Raw genomic sequence first — 22,680 nt, forward strand, 5'->3', positions numbered from 1 at the left:
CCATACTGTTTTCCATGGTGGGTGTACCAGTTTACACTTCCATCAACATTGCACAAGGGTTCCCTTTTCTCCACATCCTTGCCAATACCTTATTTCTTGTCTTTTTGATAATAGCCATTCTAATCAGTGTGAGGTGATATCTCATTTTGGTTTTGATTTGCATTTCCCTGATGATTAGTGATGTTGAGCATCTTTTCACGTGCCTGTTGGCTGTCTGTCTTCTTTGGAAAAATGTCTGTTCAGATCTTCTTAGTTTTTTTTTTTTTTTGTGGTATGCGGTCCTCTCACTGTTGTGGCCTCTCCCGTTGCGGAGCACAGGCTCCGGACGCACAGGCTCAGCGGCCATGGCTCATGGGCCTAGCCGCTCTGCAGCATGTGGGATCTTCCCAGACTGGGGCATGAACCCGTGTCCCCTGCATCGGCAGGTGGACTCTCAACCACTGCGCCACCAGGGAAGCCTCTTCTTATTTTTTAATTGAATTGTTTGGGGGTTTTTTGCTATTGAGTTGTATGACTTCTTTATATATTTTGGATATTAACCCCTTATCAGATATATGGTTTGCAAATATTTTCTCCTGTTCATAGGTTACCTTTTCATTTTGTTGGTTTCCTTTGCCTTGCAGAAGCTTTTTAGTTAAATGTGGTCCCACTTGTTTATTTTTGCTTTTGTTGCTTTTGCTTTTTCTGTCAGGTTCAAAAGATCATCTCTTAGACCTATGTCAGGAGGTTAATACTGCCTATGTTTTCTTCTAGGAGTTTTATGGTTTCAGGTCTTACTTATGTTCAAGTCTTTAATCCATTTTGAGTTAACTTTTGTGTCCATTGCTCCTTTCTGAGTTTCATCATTGCCTGTCTCAGAGGCCTTCCTTCCTTGGATGGGATAGATTTATTCAGGAGCAGTTTTTGAGCACTTGCCATGTGCCAAGCTTTGATTTAGGAGCTCTGGAGGATATAAGTTATGGAAACAGATGTTTAGAGCTGCAAAATGTGTGTCAAGTGCTGTTGTTGATATATAGGCAGTGGGCTGTGAAGCATAGCAGGAGGAGAGGTTAGAGTAATTTCAGTTTAGAAGCTCAGGTGATGCTCCTTCAGTGGCAGGGCCATTTGTTCTGAGTTCAACAGATAAGAATGGGTTGCAGATGGGAAAAAAAGGAAGGTAGTCTGACTGGAGGAAGGGAATAGAAGATCCACTTCAATTTCTGGCATAATATAATCTGACAGAGACCAGTATCTGAAATATATAAACAACTTTCCATCTCAACTGTTCTCTGCTTTTGAATGTTTGGCACTTTCGTTTTATTAGTCTTGTCTCAATAGCAGGCTGATGTTGGGAGTTTTAGTAATCTCTAAAATCTCTATCCAGTAGTCCCCCCTTATCTGTGGGGCATACATTCTAAGACCCCCAGTGGGTGCCTGAAACTGTGGATAATACTGAACCCTATGTAGTTGTTCCTGGGTATCTGTCGGGGATTGGCTCCAGGACCCCTGTGGATACCAAAATCTGCAGATGCTCAAGTCTCATACATAAAATGGCATAGTACAGTAGGCCTCCTGTAACTGCGGGTTCTTCATTCGTGGTTACAGAGGACTGACTGTGTATATGCCATGTCTTTTTCTATACATACATACCTATGATAAAGTTTAATTTATAAATTAGGCACAGTAAGAGAATATCTAAATTGCCAGCATCACTCCTCTTGCACTTTGGGGCCATTATGAAGTAAAATAGGGGTTACTTAAACACAAGCACTGCAATACCGCAATGGTCAATCTGATAACTGAATCAGCTACTTAGTAATAGGCAGGTAGCATATACAGAGGGATGATTTACATCTGATCACAGTGGGATGGCTCTAGTTTTCATCATGCTACTCAGAACAGTGCACAATTTAAAACTGAAGAATCGTTATTTCTGGAATTTTCCATTTAATATTTTCAGACCATGGTTGACAAGGAAACAGAAACTAGAGAAAGGGAAACTGCAGATAAGGGGGGGATGACAATAATTTTCAGTGTTCTTTTGTTTTCTAGTATAATCCTCAGGTGGCATTTTTGTTTTCTGTTTGTTATGTCAGATGCTGGGACCAACACTGACAATGAGTTAACACCAACATGGGGAGTTTCTGAAGAAAGAGATATGATGATGTCACATGGGCCACAGAAGAATGTTCTTAAGAGAAACAGCTTCCTAGAAACATGTGAACTGGAGAAGCACCAGGAAATCCCCACAGTGAAAAACATTAGAGGAAAGGTTCCAAGAATCCACTATAATAGGAAACCCTTCAGATGTGAGGAATGTGGGAAATGCTTCAGCTATTTTTCTTACTATGTTAGACACCAGAGAATCCACACTGGGGAGAAACCCTTTGAGTGTAATGAGTGTGGAAAAGCCTTTAATGGCAATTCTTCATTAATTCGACATCAGAGAATCCACACTGGAGAGAAACCCTATCAGTGTGAAGAGTGTGGGAGAGCCTTTAATGATAACGCAAATCTGATCAGGCATCAGAGAATCCACAGTGGGGACAGACCCTATCTCTGCAAGGAGTGTGGAAATGGTTTCACCAGTAGTTCTGAGTTTGTTATACACCAGAGGATTCACACTGGGGAGAAACCCTATGAGTGTAATGAGTGTGGAAAAGCTTTTGTTGGTAATTCACCACTGCTGCGACATCAGAAAATCCACACTGGAGAGAAACCTTATGAGTGTAATGAGTGTGGCAAAAGCTTCGGACGGACTTCTCATCTTAGTCAGCATCAGCGTATTCACACAGGGGAAAAGCCTTATTCTTGTAAAATATGTGGGCAAGCCTTCAATTTTCATACAAAACTAAATCGGCACCAGCGAGTCCACAGTGAGGTGAAACCCTTTGACTGTGTAGATTGTGGAAAAGCCTTTAGTGCTCAGGATCAATTAAAAAGGCATCTAAGAATCCATATTCAGGAGACTTCCTATGTGTGTGATGAGTGTGGAATAGTCTTTACTAGCAAAAGAAATCTGCTTCAGCATCAAAGAGTCCATACTAGAGAGAAAACCTGTGAATATGTCAAGTATGAAAAAACCTTTAGGACTTCTTCCCAGCTAGATCATATCCGCCCTGGAGAGAAGCCAGTGCTGGATGTTGGATGTTTTGGCCTCCCAGAATTTTTTACCCCCTTTTACTGGTAATAGTACACTAAATTTCCTTTTGGATTCCGTCTTCCACTCAGGGGTAGAATTTGTGACACAGCCCCAGCTCAGCTGCAGGTTCCTTCCCTCAAGCTATAGCTGTTGGTTCAGATGTCAGTAGATAACCCAAGATAGTCCAGTTAGAATCCCAGACTTGGCAAGAGTTAATAACCTTGTAAATGGTGAGTGTGGCCCTGGCACAACAACCAGATGGCAGACTGTGGCCTGGCAATCCTTTCGCCTTCCAGTTGTTAACAAACTTTTGACAGTCCTACTCATTAAGATCTTAATCACTCATACTCGTGAAGCAGCTGGGCCTCCTAATGGGCAGTTTCACAGTGGCTGAATGGTGTTGGAGAGCCACGTGCACCCATGTGGACTTTGGAAAGCCTGCCAATTATTAATTCCATGGTACTGAATAATCCTCGAACCTCCCAGTAAGTCACTGAACAAGAATTTTCTGCCACCGTTAGCATTTGGTGTCTGCTCTTTGTCATGGAGAGAGGAGACTGGAAAAATGAGCAATGTTTGTTCTTTGGGAGTGGTTGATTAATGTGGCTGGGGGGCAGGCATGAATTCTGGGCTACCACCCCCCAGGAACAAGAGTGAGGTCTGTGTGCCTTCCTAGGGCACATGAGCTATGCAAGGACCTGATGCCCAAGGCAGGAGCCTCGAGTTTACCATATCATCAACCTTGCTTTTCAGCAAATGGAAAAACTTCTTGCTGTCGTGAAAGGATAGCAAGAACATTAGATGGGTGGCTGCAGCCCCTAACCCTAAGTGAATCCCTTTCTATCTTGTGCTTCAGATTCTGTGCTGTGCAGTGGGTGGTCAGTGATAGGGAATCTGCTGCTTTCACCGAGCCAGCATCTGTCCTCATGTCCAAGTGCAGCACCTCAGCTTTCCTTTGGAAGCTACATCTTAACCTGCTTCCAGTCCAAATAGTTTCAGAGGGCTGACCCCACATTCCACCCACCTGGCCGATCCCATCTTCCATCCTCTGATTGCTGTGATCAGTGCAAGGATGAGAATGTTATCCAAGCCAGGCCAAAGGCATTCTAAGCCATGAGTTTTCAAGGAAGCCTACTGAAGGAGAAACCATTCCCAGTATGGACTTTAAGCTTGTGTCATTTTGGAGTTGCTGGATGCAGTGAGAGAAACTGTGCCTGTGAATGGGACCACAAGGCACTCAGCAGGCTGATGGTCGGAGAGGGACCAGGTCACACTACAAGCACGTGAGCCCTTGGACCTGACACCTCTGAACCCAGTTTTCAACTTGTCTCTTGTAAGGATTAATTTCTGTCATTTAAAATATTTATTTTACTTGAGTAAGCGTGTCTAGTCCCTTGTAATCAAATAAGTCCTGACACATCAGGATCATTTTTAAAATTTTATTTATTTACTTTTGGCTGCATTAGGTCTTCATTGTTACATGCAGGCTTTCTTTAGTTGCGGTGAGTGAGGGCTGCTCTTCATTGTGGTGCATGAACTTACTGCAATGGCTTCTCGTTGCGGAGCACAGGCTCTAGGCGTGCGGGCTTCAGTAGTTGTGGCACTTGGGCTTCAGTAGTTGTGGCTTGCAGGCTCTAGAGCGCAGGCTCAGTAGTTGTGGCACATGGGCTTAGTTGCTCCACAGCATGTGGGATCTTCCCAGACCAGGGCTCGAACCCGTGTCTCCTGCATTGGCAGGCAGATTCATAACCACTGTGCTACCAGGGAAGCCCACATCAGGATCATTGATTCCTGAGACTCCCTCTGGCATGGTGTCCTCATTGGGCGGGGCATGTCTGGGGAAGATAAAGACACTGGGTGGGGTCAGATTTAAGGGGAGCTGCCAAACAACTCTGTCCCTGTTTCCTCTGTGTCCCAGGAGGGGGAAATCCCAGAACACGGAGAGAACTAGCAAGGAGAAAGGGTCAGAGGATGGTTAATTGGTCTGCTTGTATTTTCCATATTAAATGGGGGTGTTTTTCATCTGTTGGAATCATCCAGAACATCTGCCAGGAACTCCTGACAGTCTATATACTTATTGGACTCCTACACTAAAATAATCCATGAAAATCTATCAACTTATTTTACCTGTAACAACTGGCAATTCTTTAAGGGCAAATATCTTCAGACTTCCAAGAGTCAGTTGCATTTATTGGCAGGCACCTTTTATCAACCTCATTGCTTTTTTGTTTTTAAAAGCCCCTCTTTCTCTTCCCCAGAAATTCTTTTGTTAAAGCAGGAAGGTAGCTAGATGTGAGCAGAGAAAGGGGGGGGGGCATGGGCCAGATGGCAGGAAACCATGTGTCTTGTAAAAGGCGAGGGTGGGGTGGGGTCCTTGGAACCTCCAAACTGGCAGGAAACCATACATTTTGGGATAAGTGTCCTGGAGGCAAAGAAAGGTAGGAAAAGGCGGGAATCTGGTGTCCGAATGTAACCTTTTGCTCATTATGCTCTCATTACAATAAAATTAGCCTTGCAGATAAGAAGTACCCATCATGCACAGAAGCCATGGCACTTCTGATCAAGGCTAAATAAGGACAAAAATTCCTCCTCCCCCCGGGAAGGTGGCACTGGGGTGAAAATCAGGGAATATGACCCCTAAATCCCTCCCTCCCCAATGAACATTACACCCCATGTAACGGGCTTGCCAAAAAAACTCAGGGCAGCTTAACTCACCTGAGCCTGCCCGCTCTCCCCAAGAGCATACTATAGCTTAAATAAATCCTCACTTTACTTTCTTGACCTCCCTGTCTCATCTCTGAATTCTGCCTGGGACGAGGCAAGAACCTTTCACTTTCAGGGTTACCTGAATCTGTGTCTCCCAAACAGCAATTCTTAAAGACCCCAAATAAATTCTTTTCCTGTTTGTTGTCTCCTGCATTATGTTATTTTGTTTTGGTTGACACACTTAGCAATATATACATAGAGTCATCTTTGTCTTTGCTTGGGCTTGTGGTTCATATCTTTCTATTGTTAAATTGTATTCCATTGCATATATAGGAAAGGAAAAATAAATTTTCCTCCACCCTTCTTTATTCTTGGTTCAGATCCCACCCTGTAACGACCTCATAAAAAGCAACTTCTAATGCGTTTATATTGTTCCATGTTTGCAGTTTTGAAAAAAAATCAGCCTAAAATCTTATATCAAACAGGCATATTTGGGGGTCCATATGCTCTTACCCTTGACATGTAGGTGCCCCAATAATCTTATGCGTTCATCTACAGAAGAACATCCTAATATCTTTAAGCTTTTAGCCATTATGAATAGAACTTGTGTATAATTTTATGGTAGTTTTTGTTTGAACACAGTTTTTCAAAGCAATTGTCTAAATACTAGAGGTCTGATTTTTCTATCCTATGCTAAGACTTTTTTAGTTTTGGAAAAAACTGCCAAACTGTCTTCCAGAGTGATTGTACCTGTACTCCACCAGCAGAGAAGGAAAGTTCCTGTTGTTCTTCCCCCAGTTGATATTGTCATTTTTTGGAGTTAGCAGTTCAAATAGGTGTGCAGTGCTAGCTCATTGTTGTTTTAATTTGTATTTCCCTAATGGTATATGAAGTTGAGTATATTCTTGTATGCCTGTTTACACTCTGTATATCTTCTTTGGCCAGGAGTCTGTTCCGATCTTTGCCCATTTTTAATGAGGTTTTTTGTTCTAGGGTTCTTGGGAAAATTTGATTATAAATCCTTTATTAGCTATGTGCTTGGCAAATATTTTTCTCTCAATTTGTGGTTTTTCTAATTTTATAAAATCCACATTATTAACTTTTTTCTTGTTGATAGGCTTTTGGTGGTGTGTGTTAAGTCATCTCCACACCCAAGGTCATGTAGATTTCTTTTCCGTTTTCTTCTAGAATTTTTATAGTTTTTTAATTTAAGTTTGTGGACAATTTTGGGTGAGTTTGGGTATAAGTTGTAAAGTTTATGTCTATATTCATTTCATTCCATGTTTTCTAATTAATTACTTGGAGAGTAGTGTCCAGTTTTCCCAATACCATTTTTTCAGGGGACTGTCCTTTCCCTGTTGTATGTTCTTGGCCCTACTGTCATGAATTAACTAACCACACATATGTGGGTTTATTGCTGGGCTCTCTATTCTGTTCCTTTATTCCATGTATCTGTGTTTGTGACAGTTCCACACTGTTTTGGTTACCTTAGTTCTGTGATACAGTTTGAAGTCAGAGGGGGAGATGCCTCCAACTGTTTTCTTTTTTCTCAGAATCCCTTTGGCCATTCAGGATCCTTTGTGGTTCCATACAAATATTATTATTTCTGGCTTTATGAAAAATGCAACTGGAAATTTAATCAAGATTGCATTGAATCTGTAGATGGCTTTGGGTAGAATGGACATTTTAGTAATAGTAATTCTTCCAATCCATGAGCACAGAATATTTTTCTATTTATTTGTGTCTTCCATTTTTAAAATCAGTGCTTGATAGTTTTCTGAGTACAGGTCTCTCATGTCCTTGGTTAATTTTATTCCTAGGTATTTTGTTCTTTCTGATGAAGTTATAAATGGGATTTTCGTAATGTCTCTTTCTAGTGGTTCATTATTAGTGCATAGAAACTTAACTGATTTTTGTGTATTGATTTTATAGTCTGCAACTTCACTAAATTTTATTCCAACAGTTTTTTTTGTGGAGTGATGTGGAAAGTTGTAATTCTAAAATCCCACTGTTTCTACTGTATCCCAGGTCATCCATAACACTCAAGACATGGTGGCTCCTAGTGTAATCTTCTTACGGTCTCTCTTAATAACATGTGGACTCCTACAAGGCCAATTAACATCACAGCTTTCGTTGAACTGGATCTGAGTAAGTCTTGGCATTTATAACGAAGTTCGATGTGTTCTGTTTTTCTGGCATGGTATTGACATGGTTGTTTTGAAAAGTAATTTCTAGTAATTTCACACATACAGAAAATTTTCCACAAAGGTAAAAAGTATTCACATTTGCCACTTCACACAAAATACTCCAGTGTGTTTTACCCAAAACAGGGATACTCTCCCTGAGAACCAGCACATAAGCCCCAAGTCAAGAAATTATATGGTACCCACATTATAATTTAATCCATAAGCCCAGTTTAACTTTCACCAGCTGTCCAAATGTTTGAAAGTATCTTTTTCCATTCTGATCCGGTTTTCTTTTTTTTGGAATGATTACTTAGATTTTCCCTTATTTTTATAACCTTAATGGATTTAAGGCACACAAGACAAGTATGTGATCAGGGTGGCCTTTTCTGTATGGCTTTTTTCAGTACGGATGTTTTCAGTGTTCATCCATGTTGTAACACTTATCAGTACTTAATTCATTTTTCCCCACTGTTATTAAAAATACATGACATGACATTTACCATTTAAACATTTTAAGTGTACAGTTCTGTGGCATTAGCTACCTCCATACTGTTGTACAAATAACCTCACCATCCATGTCTAGAACTTTAAAAATTTTTTCTCAAGTGAAACTCTGTATCCATTCACTCACAGCCCTCAGCCCCTGGAAACCACATTCTTTTTGTCTCTGAATTTGACTTCTCTGGACTGACTTATTTCACTCAGCATGGTGACTTCAAGGTTCATCCATGTTGTGGCATGTATGAGAATTACTTTAGTTTTAAAGGCTGAATCATGTCCTATTGTGTTTATTCGTTCATACCATATTTTGTTTACTCATTCATCTGTTGATGGGTACTTGGGTTTCTGCCACCTTTTGGCTACTGTGAATAATGCTGCTATGAATATGGTTGTACAAACATCTGTTTCAGTTTCTGCTTTCAAATATTTTGAGTATATATACTGAAGTAGAATTGACAGATCATATATTAATTGTCTAAGTTTTTGAGGAACTACCATATTGTTTTCCAGAGTGGCACCACCATTTTACTTCATTCCTTTATATGGTATAGGTTAGTTTATGGATTTACCCATTTTATTTATCCATTCACCCTTTGAAGGACATTTTACTTGTTTCTACCTTTTGGCTATTGTGAACTGCACTGCTATGAATATTTGTGTACAAGTTTTTGTTTGCACACCTGTTTTTATTTTTTAATTTATTTTTTATTGAAGTATAGTTGATTTACAATGTGTTAATTTCTACTATACAGCAGTGATTCAGTTATACATATATATATTAAATACTTTTCCATTGTTTATCATAGGATACTGAATATAGTTCTCTGTGCTATACAGTAGAACCTTGTTTATCCATTCTATATATAATAGCTTACATCTGCTCACCCCAACCTCCCACTCCATCCTTCCCCCACCCCCCTCCCCCTTGGCAACCACAACTCTGTTCTCCATGTCTGTCTGTTTCATAAATAGGTTCATTTGGGTCATATTTTAGATTCCACATATAAGTGATATCATATGGTATTTGTCTTTCTGACTTACTTCACTTAGTATGATAATCTCTAGTTGCATCCATGTCGCTGTAAATGGCATTATTTCATTCTTTTTTATGGCTCAGTAGTATTCCGTTGTATATATGTATCCCATCTTCTTTACCCATTCATCTGTCGATGGACATTAAGGTGGTTTCCATGTCTTGGCTGTTGTGAATAGTGCTGCTGTGAACATAGGGGTGCATGTATCTTTTTGGATTAGAGTTTTGTCTGGATATATGCCCAGGAATGGGCTTGTTGGATCATATGGTAGTTCTATTTTTAGTTTTCTGAGGAACCTCCATACTGTTCTCCATAGTGGCTGCACCAACTTACATTCCCACCAACAGTGTAGGAGGGTTCCCTTTTCTCCACATCCTCTCCAACATTTTGAATACCTGTTTTCAATTTTTTGGGGTCTATAGGAGTGACGTTGTTGTACCATATGATAATTGTATTTTTATCTTTTATTGGAAATGCCAAACTACTGTACACATGAGCTGCACCATTTTCCATTTCCACAAGCAATGTTAGGTTTCATTTTCTCTACAGTGTTAACATTTGTTAATTTCTGTTTTTTGATTATAACCATTAGTATGTGTGAAGGAGTACTGAATTATGGTATTACTTTGCATTTCCTGCACAACAACTGATGTTTTACACCTTTTCACGTGCTTGTTGATTATTTGCTTTTCTTGTCTGGGGACAGGTCTATTCAAGTCATTTTCCATTTTAAAATTTGTGTTGTCTTTTTGTTGATGTTTTGTAAACGTTCTTGATATATTCTGAAGAACAGATTCTTGTCTGATATAATACAATGTGCAAATATTTTCTTCCTTTCTGCCGGCTGTGTTTTCACTTTTTGGATATCATCTTTTGATGCACAAAAGTTTTTAAAATTGAGGAAATATAATCTATCCATTATTGCATGGTTATTGTAACCTTCTGCCTTTGCTTTTCTGTAACTATCGATTCCAAATGTAAGATGCCAGCCTACCACCTGTCCTACATTGAATTCATTGCTTGCTCCCTTTAGATTAGAGATATAGTAGTAGTAACTATTGTTAGGTATTACCACCATGGGAAAGAACTTACAGAGTCCAGTATTTATGTATAGCACATTTTGCCTTTGCTCTACAGAGTCCATTTATTTCCATAGTTACTTAAGTCAGCACCTTTTGCCCTACCAACAGTGAGTTTTTTTCGTACATTTCTAAATCAGTTAGATTCTTTGTCACATCCGTATTCCATCCTGTGACACTCCCATATCCTAAATAAATTTGATTATGATTTACTTGTTGGGTTGTAAAAACCCATGGGTTTAGATTAATGCATAGTGGCAAGTATCCATCAAAGTACCATATAGAACATTTCAAACCCCACACCATAACTTGTTTACCATCTTTTTTTTTTTAAATAAATTTATTTTATTTTTGGGTCTTCATTGCTGTGCGCAGGCTTTCTTTAGTTGCAGTGAGCAGGGGCTACTCTTCATTGCAGTGCACGGGTTTCTCATTGCAGTGGCTTCTCTTGTTGCGGAGCACGGGCTCTAGGCGCACAGGCTTCAGTAGTTGTGGCTCACAAGCTCTAGAGCGCAGGCTCAGTAGTTGTGGCACACAGGCTTAGTTGCTCTGTGGCATGTGGGATTTTCCTGGACCAGGGCTCGAACCTGTGACCTCTGCATTGGCAGGCGGATTCTTAACCACTGCACCACCAGTGGGAAGCCCTACCATCTTTGTTTTGCCTATTCCCGAATGTCGTATAAGTGGGGTCATACAGTGTGTACCTCCTCCTGGATTTTTTCACTTAGCAATACTGTATACGCGTAAGATTAATCCATGTTTTTTGCAAAGGTTGATGGTTTATTCCTTTCTATGTCTGAATAGTATTCCATTGCATGTGTATGAGAGGAAAAATAATTTTCCCTCTACCCTCCTAGGTTCTTGGTTGAGAAGTGCCCCCGTAATAAAAGATTACCATCAGAAAAACAAAGAGAAGTTTAATAACATTTGTACTTCCTATATGCATGGGCGATGCCCAGGAAAAGTTAGTCCCTGAAATGGCCTAAGTCATCACCTTAAATACCATCTTCACCTAAAAACAAAAGAAGGGCTTCCCTGGTGGCCTAGTGGTTAAGAATCCGACTGCCAATGCAGGGGACACGGGTTTGAGCCCTCGTCCGGGAAAATCCCACATGCTGCAGAACAACTAAGCCCTTGAGCCACAACTACTGAGCCTGCGCTCTAGAGCCCGTGAGCCACAACTACTGAGCCCGCATGCCACAACTACTGAAGTCCGTGAGCCTAGAGCCCGTGCTCTGCAGCAAGAGAAGCCACCACAATGAGAAGCACCACGACGAAGAGTAGCCCCTGCTGGCTGCAACTAGAGAAAGCCCGCGTGCAGCAATGAAGACCCAATGCAGCCAAAAATAAATTAATTAAATTAAAATTTAAAAATTAAAAAAAATTAAAAAAAAAGAAAACGCAGATTTAAGTCCCGGCCTTCTCTACTGATAAGTGTTTCATGAGATTTAGTCATCTGTCTATTCCTGGTACAGAGAGGGAGACAACTTTTTAAATGGAGATTTCCCTTATAAATGTAAATTTCCTTCACAAAAGTGTAATCTTGACTTGGTTTTCAGAAATTGTCTTTTTTAAAAACAATCAATCAAGCCAAAATAATCCTTACACCAAACAGGCATATTTTGGGGTAGCATATTGTTCCCCCAACATGGATGTACCCCAGTTTTCTTATATGTTCATCTGTTGAAGGGCATACTGATTTAAGTTTTTAGCCATTCTGAATAGAGATGCTGTGCTTAATTGCATCCTCGTTTTTGTTTGGACCTAGTTCTGCAGAGCAGTTGTCTAAATACTGGAGGCAGGATGTTGGCTCTTTAGGTGAGATTTGTTTAGCTTTGGAAAAATCTTCCAAAATGTCTTACAGAGTAGCTGTATATCCATTTTATTGGCAGTGATGTATAGTTCCCATTGTTCCTCACACTCCATCAATTGGTAGTGTCTTTTTTTTTTTTGAGTTCAGCAGTTTTAATAGTTGTGCAGTGCTATCTCATTGTTTTAATTTGTAAGTCCCTAATGATATATGATGTTGAGTATATTTTTGTATGCTTACTTACTATCTACTTTGGCCAGGTCTCCATTCAGATTTTACCCATTTCTAATGGAGTTGTTTGTTCTATAGTTCTTGATATAATGAGTACAAATCCTTTATAAGTGTTTTGCAAATCTTTTTCTTTCCGTTTGTGGCTTATCATGGGATTTGGGGCTCCACTTGAGTCTGAATTTTCAAATTTAGTGGATTCATCAGACCTGCCAGCTGAGAGCAGGGCCTCCAGTGGAAGGTAAGTGGCTGAGGCTTGCACTTCCAAACTGGCCAGCAGGTGGAGCCAAGTCCACCTCTCTGACTTTCGAGGCTAGTGAGTGTTCAGCCGGAGGACTTGATTCCATGCAGCTGACCGGGGCTTGGTGTTTTCAGGATTCTCCAGGGCTTTGGCTTCCGGACAATGACTGGCTGAGTCAACACAGACAGAAGGTTGGTCTCCTCCGGACATACTAGTCCATGCAGACAGGAGCCAGCGTCTTCAGGACCTGCTGGGAGGCACCACCACAGGAGTAAAAGGTAAAGAAAAAGTGGGGAGAAGCTTCCTGTATGCGGCTGACTGCTGAAAGGGGGTCTATTTTCAGAGAAGCCAGCAGACAATGGGCTTGATGTGGAAAACTGTGGATTTCAGGTCATTTTGTGTGTAGTGTAGACAGTTTCCAGTGTCTTTCTTTGGTGTGTGGTATCTAGTTTCTTTGGCATCAGTTTATTGAGGGGACTTTACCCCAGTGTATGTCCTTGGCAGCTTTGTCATAAATTAAGTGACCACATACATGTGGGTGTATTTCTGGGTTCTCTGTTCTGTTCCTCTGGTACATGTGCCTGTTTTTATGCCAAGTTTTGCTTTTGGTTCCTGTAGCTTCACAGTGTAGTTAGAAGTCAGGGGGGCGAGTTGACTCCAGCTGTGTTCTCTTCCTTAGGATTGCTTTGGCTATTTGGGGTCCTTTTTGGTTCCACACAGGATATATAGAATTGTTTGTTCTGTTTCTGTGAAAAATGCCACTTTCATTATGTTAGAGATTGAATTGAATGTGTACACTGCTTTGGAAGGATGAACGTTTTAAGAATATTCTTCCAGTGCCTGATCACGAATATTTTTATTTGTGTCTTCTTCGGTTTCTTTATTAGTGTCTTACAGTTTTCATTGTGCAGGTCTTTCACATCATTGGTTAAATCTATACCTAGGTATTTTGTTCTTTTTGATGCAGCTGTAAATGGGGTCGTTTTCTTAATTTTTCTTTCTGATACTTCTTTATTAGTGTATAGAAACTCAAATGATTTTTGTGTATTGCTTTTGTATCATGCACCTTTACTAAATTCATGTATTACTTGTAACTTTTGGCGGTTTGATGTGGAAAATTGTAATTCAAAAATCCCTTTGTTTCTACCACATCCCAGGTCATCCACAACCCCCAAGACACAGTGACTGCTAATAATATAATCTTCCCATAGCACCTCTTAATAATATATGATTCCTACAAGAGCAGTTAAGCAGCTTAACCATTTTGGGTGAAATGAATCTGGGTAGGGCTTGGCCTCCTCATGAAGTTTGATGTCTTATCTATTCTTCTGGCATGGTGTTGACATGTTTTGAAAAGTTATTTACTTTCTACTAACTTCAGACGTACAGAAAACTTGCAGTAGCAGTACAATGTAGTCTTTATCTGTAAGTTCAGATTCCCCAGTCATCACTGTTTTACCACATATGCCAATTTCAATGACTGTTTCCATTGTGTTTCCACCCCAAAAAGGGACACTCTCCCAGGAAACACCCCTATAACCCCCATATGAGAAATCATTATGGTTTTCACCTTCTAATCCAATCCACTGGCTCCACTTCCATCACCTGCCCCAAAGCATGAAAATGTCTTTTTCCATTCTGACCCAGTTTTCTTTTTCTGGAAGCAATCTTGAGACTTCCCCTCATTTTCACAGCCTTGATGGATTTAAAGCACACAAGATGAGTATGATCTGGGTGGCCTTTTCTGCATAGCTTCTTTCTCTTAGGATGTTTTCAATGTTCATACATGTTGTAACTTGTATCAGTACTTCATTCACATTTTCCATTGTGATTAAATATCGAACATAACATTTACCACTTAAACCATTTAAAATATATAGTTCTGTGACATTCACATTTATATTATTGTACAAATATCCTCACCATCCATCTCCTGTACTTGTTTTATTCCAAGTGAAACTGCATCCATTAAACATTAACTCCCTTCAACCCTTGTCAACCACATTCTACTTTCTGTCTCTGAATTTCACTTCTCTGGATACCTCATAGAAGTGGGATCATATAATATTCGTCCTTTTGTGACTGGGTTATTTCACTTAGCATAATGACTTTAAGACTCATACATGTTGTAGCATGTGTCTGAATTTCCTTAGTTTTTAAGGCTGAATAATGTACCTTTGTGTATATTATCACATTTTGCTTATCAATTCATCTATCCACGGACACTTGGGTTGCTTGTGCCTTTTGGCCAGTGTAATGCTGCTGTGAATATGGGTGTACAAATATCTGTTTAACTCCCTCCTTTCAAACCTCTTGGGTATATATCCTGAAGTGGAAGTGATGAATCATACTTTGTTTTTGATGAACTGCCATACTGTTTTTCCACAGCAGATGGCACCATTTTGCTATATTTCTATGTATGGCAGAATAATATGGAACTTTTTATAGATCTACCCTCTTTTGCTTATCCATTCATCCACTGATGGATATTTGAATTTTTTCTACCATTGGGCCAATGTAAGCAATGCTGCTATGAATATTCATGTACAAGTTTTTGTCTGAACTCCTGTTTCAAATTCTTTGTGGCATATATCTAGGCATTGAGCTCTTGAACCAGACTCTAATTGTATTTTACCTTTTTGGAGGAAATGCCAAACTATACATTTCCACAAGCAATGTGTAAGGGTTCCAGTTTCTCTACATTGTTGCCAGCATTTTTGTTTGTTCTTGATTATAATCATTTATTATATGTGAATAGATACCACTTTGTGGTTTTAATTTGCATGTCCATCATAACATTAAAGAAATACACCTAAGAGGGTTTTATTAGACTCTCAAACCTCAGGACACTGCTTAGTAGACATAGCTGTTGTATAACCAAAAACTATTCACATTCTCTTTAAACAAATCTTAAAAACCATTAAGCACAAAAACGATTCACCAAAATTCAATACAATATCACAACTACTCAGTTAACCCAGTTAACCCAAGCCCACCATAAATTTGTGAAGGTTTTGAAGACCTACAAAACTACCAAAATAGTACTCAAAACAAATACAATGTGTCATCATTATTCTTAAATGCAATGTAATCATGGCCAATGATCTGAAAAATCATCATTGTATTTCAGCTATAGAAACACTAATGACCAACATTTTAAAATCCCGCCCATTAATCAGAATTGTTAATAATGCATATAATGATCTACCAGCCCCATCAAATAGCTCATGATGAAAATTTCATCCCTGCTTTATATTTAATTTTACAAATCTTGACAGGGTTATTTTTTGAATTTTTTGGCTCTGTTGGGTCTTCGTTGCTGCGCGTGGGCTTTCTCTAGTTGTGGTGAGCAGGGGCTACTCTTCGTTGCGGTGCGCAGGCTTCTCATTGCAGTGGCTTCTCTTGTTGCAGAGCACAGGCTCTAGGGCGCACAGGCTTCAGTAATTGTGGCACACGGGCTCAGTAGTTATGGCTCACAGGCTCTAGAGCGCAGGCTCAGTAGTTGTGGTGCACAGACTTAGTTGCTCCGCATGTGGGATCTTCCCAGACCAGGGCTTGAACCCGTGTCTCCTGCATTGGCAGGCGGATTCTTAACCACTGCACCACCAGGGAAGCCCAACAGGGTTATTCTTAACAATACATTAATACATCAGATACAGTAACTGCCTTCTCATCTATAACTCATATCTACCGAAGCAAACTATGGATGAATTATCTGATATGTATATGCAGACGGACCTTTCCTATTCTTGTTCTTTGTTTGCTTATTTATCCATGTAGGGCGAGGCCTGTGTTATGGATCTTACACCTTCCTAGAAATATGAAACAACGGAATCACCCTACTATTTAAGGTAATAGTCCAGCATCCTTTTGAAGAACATCAGTCATGACAAGTCTCCTTTCAGTAATTCCTTACACTGGCATTAACCTAGTCAAATGACTCTTAGGAGGTGATAAAGCCACCCTTCCCCTATTCTTCACGTTCCACTTTATCCTCCTATTCATTATTGCAGCTTTAGGAGTTCTTCACCTATTATTCCTTCATGAAACAGGCTCTAATAATCCAACAGGGATCTCATCCTATATGGACAAAATCCCATTTTATCCACACTACACAATTAAGGATATCTTGGGTGCCTTGTTCCTATTTGTAATCTTACTAGTACTAGTACTAGTCTCACCTGACCTTCTAGGTAGAGACAGTTATACTCCACCTAACCTCCTCAGCACTCTCCCTCACATCCAACGAGAATAATACTTCTTATTTTCATATGCAATTCTGTGATCTATTCACAACAAATAGGAAGTGTACTAGTATTAACCATCTCATTCCTAATTTGATTGATTGTCCCAGTACTTCATACAGTGAAACAATGAAGTATAACATTATGACCTCTTAGCCAACGTTTATTCTGAGTACTTGTAGGGGACCTATTAACAGTAACATGAATTGGAAGACAAACCATTGATCACCCATTTATTATCATCGGACAAACAGCATCTATTCTATACTTTCTCATAATTATAGTCCTTATACCACTAAAAGCATTATTGAAAATAACCTCCTAAAATGAAGAGTCTTTGTAGTATATTTATTACTTTGTTCTTCTAAACCAGAAAAGGAAAACATTTTTCCCTAAGACTCGAGGAAGAAGCTCCAGCCCCACCATCAACACCCGAAGCTGAAATTCCACTTCAACGATTCCCTGAACAACTTGCTTATGGGACATTAACACTGTCTTTAAGTACTGTGTAAGTATTTAAAAGTGACATCTTGAAAACTAACATTACTGTGTACTTTGTGCATTTTGTGCCCTTCCACATATGTAAGTATATATACCTTCTTATGCATAATACATGATATGTAATCATAAATTAATTATCCCATGTATCTAAGCAAGTACATCAGCCTATTGATATTACATACACATTAAACAGTTCAACTCACATTAGATTCCAGGGGTAATTGAAGTGATTGATATTATACAGGACATATGTTTATTAATCATACATATCACATAAAGTCAAATCATTTCCAGTCATCATGCTTATCATAACCGATAACCAGAGCTTAATAATCAAGCCACAATCAACCCATCCACAAATATGTCTCTCTCCTCGTTCTAGGCCAATGAACCATGAGGATTTCTATAAATGAACTGTATCTGGCATCTGGCTCTTATTACTTCAGCACCATCTCACCTAAAATTGCCTACTCTTTCCTCTTCAATAATATACCTCGATGGACTAATGGCTAATCAGCCATGTTCACACATAACTGGTTTCATGCTTTTGGTATTTTTAAATTGGGGGGCATGCTGTGACTCAGCTTTGGCCATCAGAGGTCTTAACACAGCCGAGAAACTTGTAGCTGAGCTTGAATTGAGTATTATTTTCCAACATCATCTACCATAATATGTTAGTGCGTCAATGGTCACAGGATATAGAGCAGTTACACACGTACCACACAGGCACACTCATATCTGGTAAACAGCTTGCTTAATCAAACCCCTACCCCACTAATTCTCATACTTTATATACCATTATCACCCTGCCAAACCCCCAAAACAAGTCAAAGCATATAAGATTCAACTAACTCACCTAACAAACATACTGCTGTCACTTCACCAACCCAAAGTAAGTGTAACTCCAAACTTGCCTCTTAACTATACCATTGAATTATGTACATATATAAGGCTTATATAGACAGCCATCCCCCTCGATCTGTCATTTACCTCAAACAAAATTAAAATTACATTTTAATAATCTCCACAAGAAAAAAATTATTTCAGTATTTTAACACATTGTCAATTAATTACATAAATATGATACATACAAAATCCTACTCAACCTAATGATGAAGCTTAATAATTAAAGCGAGGCACTGTAAATACCTAGTTGAGTTTACTAACTCCATAAACCCATAGATTTGGTCCTACCCTTTCTATTAATTTCAAATAAAATTACACATGAAAGTATCTGCATCCCAGTGACAATATCCTTTAAATCAAAAAAGATTAAAAGGAGCAGGCATCAAGCACACTAAAAAGTAGCTCAAAACAACTTACTTAACTACGCCCTTATGGGAAATGGCAGTGATAAAAATTAAGCCCCAAACAAAAGTTTTTGAGTAAGTTATATTAACTAATTAGGGTTGATAAATTTCGTGTCAGCCACCTTGGTCATAAGATTAACCCATGTTAATAGAAATCCAGTGAAAAGCGTGTTAAAGATTACCCCAAAATAAAATGAAGTCCTAGCTAAGCTGTAAAAAGCCATAGCTAAAACAAAAATAAACTATGAAAGTGACTTTCACATTTCTGATTACATGACAGCTAAGATCTAAACTGGGATTAGATATCCCACTATGCTTAGCCGTAAATTCAAATAATTATAACAATAAAATGATTTGCTAGAATACTACCCGCATCAACCTAAAAGTCAAAAGACTTGGCAGTGATTCATACTCCTCTAGAGGAACCTATTCTGTAATTGATAAACCTCACCAGCCCTAAGTATTGTCATCCTCAGGAAACTTTGGTAAACAATAGTAAGCAAAATTATCAGACATCAAAACGTTAGATCAAAAATTCTGTAACACACACACACACACACACACACACACACACACACACACACACACACACACACACACACACACACACACTGATAACTTCATATCCCAGTAATAAGTTCCAAACATACAAGAGGAGATAAGTGAGCATACTGGAAAGTATGCTTGGATGAATCAAAGTGTAGCTTAAAGAAAAGTACCTGGTTTACACCCAGGAGATTTCATACTGCATGAACACTTTGTACTGAAACTAGCCCAAACTTCCCACCGAATTCAACTACCATAAGTGAATTAAACATTCCTTCAACATCTAAAGTATAGGAGACAGAAATTTAAATCTGGTGTTATAAAGTATGCTAAGGGAATGACGAAAGAAGTACTCAAAATACCAAAAAGCAAAGCTTACCTCTTTTACCTCTTGCATAATGATTTAACTAGAAAACTTTAACATAGAGAACTTAAGTTAGATAACCTGAAAGCAGATGAGCTACTTATGAACAGTTTACAAGAACAAACTCACCTGTATGGCAAAATAGAAGATTTTCGGGTAAAGGTGACAAGCCTAACAAGCCTGATGATAGCTGGTTGTCTAGAAAAGAATTTTAGTTCAACTTTAAATATTACTTAAGAAACATAACTTTTATTATAACTTTAAATGTTATTCGAAAAAGGTACAGCTTTTAGTATCAGGATACACAGTTCCCCAGAGAGTAAGCATAAACAATACTTGGCTTAAAAGTAGCCACCAATTGCAAAAGTGTTCAAGGTCGACCACACATTCATCTTAAATACCAATAGTAAATAAACCAACCCTAATTTAATACTGGACTAATCTATTAACAGAAGCAATACTGTCAATATGAGTAACAAGTAGTATTGCTCCTTGCATATGCTTATATCAGAACATTAACCTACTGAGAGTTAACAGTAAAATAAACCTAGACCAATACCTAGTTATTTATTAAAACAATTGCTAAACCCAACACAGGCATGCATTTAAGGAAAGATTTTAGAAAGTAAAAGGAACTCAGCAATCACAAACCCTGCTCCTTTATAAAAAAACATTACCTCTGGCACTTCTAGTATTAGAGGCACTGCCTGCCCAGTGACATCTGTTTAATGGTCATGGTATCCTGAGTGTGGAAAGGCAGCATAGTCATTTTTTCTTTAAATAAGGACCTGTATAAATGATCACACGAGAGTATTACTGTCTCTTTTAATCAGTGAAATTGACCTTCCTGCGAAGAGGCAGGAATAATATGAGAAGACCCTATGGAGGTTTAATTAATTAATCCAAAAAAATAATAACTGTACTTTAAGGAAAAACATAGCCTTTTTTTTAACATGTGTATACTGCAGTTTTATTTCAATTGCACAAACGAAGTTCATGTGTAGGAAATATAAATGAAACAGTACAGTAAAAATAGCAGAGAACCAAAAACTCTAAAAAGGACGTATACCTAAAGCACAAGAATTAGTGTTTAGTGTTTCATCTTCAGTTTTGACACTTAATGCTTGCAAATTTTGAAACAAACTTTGAGATCATAATGACTCTTCTGAAGAGATTTCAGTACAAGCACTAAGATTTGTACATTCAGTTGGTTTGCAATTGAGTTGTTAGCTATTTACATAGTGTATAGTACAGACTTCTCACAGGTCAGATCACCTTCCTGTAATTAGAAAGGATCCCCTAAACTGCACTCAGCTTAAGACATCCAATGTACAAGGGCATGAAAACCATCATAATAATGTGGGTCCAAGTAACAGTTTTGATAAGGAAAACAAACAAGCTTCTGTTTCCCATTTTAATTACTGAAATCTCTAACAATGACAAAACTGTCACAGGACAGTAACTGTATACAGTAATTCGATAAAACTTCTTGGAAAGAACACATCTAGCAATCTGAGATAATGCAGAATGACAGGAAATAAAACGTGATTCAACACTGGTTCTTTCTGTCGTTTTTACACAGACATCATGTTACTATTAGACCAAGGCACAAAACGTTTAGTGCATAAACCAGTTTCTTTTTTAAGATCTAGCATTCTTATTGTAGTCTTTTATCTTACTTTGGACCACTTGTACCCAATACTCTATCCTTCTATAGACTGTTTAACTTAACAAAATCCAAAGTGATTTCTGACTAGATTTATGGGGGACATAAACATTTATATCATCGGGACTTCCTTGGTGGTCCAGTGGTAAAGAATGCACCTTACAATACAGGGGACGCAGGTTCAATCCCTGGTTTGGGAACTAAGATCGCACATGCCGTAAGGCAACTAAGCCCACGCGCCCCAACTACTGAGCTCACGCGCCTCAACTAGGGCCTGTGTGCCACAAACTACAGAGCCCACGCACCCTGGAACCTCCCACCACAACTAGAGAGAAGCCTGCGCGCCACAATGAAAGATCCTGCATGCCGCAACTAAGACCTGATACAGCCAAAAATAAAAATAAATAAATAAATCTTTAATTAAAAAAATTCATATCAAAGTGTTTGCATAACCAAAAGTACAATAATAAAGATGAAAATGCCTATTTCTTTTAGAAAGCAGTACTTCATAAGCTTGCTGCATCTTTAATGTCTTTACTATTGGATGATAATGAATAGTTGGTAGAAAAAAAGAAATGTATACTTGAATTATGATAGCTTATCCATCACAAATTAATCTAAAAATGAAGTTTCTACAGAAACAGGAACTATCTTAACAAGGAAAAAAAATTCCTTCATTCAAACCTCTTTGAAGTGGTAATGGCTGCAAACCTGCAGCATTTAGAAAACTATGCTATCAACAAGATCTGTCTTATGAATTTAGATTAAGAAATCTAGAAAGCAGATGAAAGTGGATTATTTCTTCAAAATTTTAGTACAACTACTGATAACCAAAGATTTCAAAGCAAATATGGCACATAACAACTCAAGCATAAATCAAGATGGAGAGCCTGGAGAATTTTTGATTTCCTGAATTTTCAAAAAATTCTGTCATTGCAACATACAGGATTTCTCCCCTATTTTAATCTTAGAAGTCTCAAAGAAAAGGGAGTGGATAACATACACACGTGAGTGCCCACACAAACACGCACGCGCACACACACATGCACACGGTGGTAAGTAGAGTATCTAGTTCCTTCTTCCCACCACCTAAGTCTATTAAAAGAAAATTATGCAGGACCCCTCGTTTTCCCTTTAATGATT

The 22,680-nt window shown here is 38.8% G+C and overlaps 1 protein-coding gene across 5 annotated transcripts in view; it reads left to right on the forward strand.

The window, feature by feature from the left end:
* The window catches only part of ZNF19 (zinc finger protein 19), a 42,791-nt gene that overhangs the window by 7,426 nt on the left and 12,685 nt on the right, over nucleotides 1-22,680 (forward strand). For 2 of the 5 annotated variants that reach the window (XM_022583263.3, XM_022583266.3), the window contains 4 exons: nucleotides 2,076-4,454; nucleotides 7,856-7,975; nucleotides 13,041-13,184; nucleotides 16,687-16,757. In XM_022583263.3, coding sequence (XP_022438971.2) covers nucleotides 2,076-3,169 — 1,094 coding nt within the window. In that variant the 3' untranslated portion in view covers nucleotides 3,170-4,454; nucleotides 7,856-7,975; nucleotides 13,041-13,184; nucleotides 16,687-16,757. Of the gene's footprint in view, nucleotides 1-2,075; nucleotides 4,455-7,855; nucleotides 7,976-13,040; nucleotides 13,185-16,686; nucleotides 16,758-22,680 lie in introns of those variants that run through there. The other 3 variants (XM_089903302.1, XM_022583268.3, XM_022583265.3) reach the window with 2 other exon arrangements.

The sequence above is a fragment of the Delphinapterus leucas genome, chromosome 20 (genome assembly GCF_059928025.1).
Source record: "Delphinapterus leucas isolate spDelLeu-1000000601 "Yukka" chromosome 20, BTC_Dleu_Yukka2, whole genome shotgun sequence".
Taxonomy (NCBI): domain Eukaryota; kingdom Metazoa; phylum Chordata; class Mammalia; order Artiodactyla; family Monodontidae; genus Delphinapterus; species Delphinapterus leucas.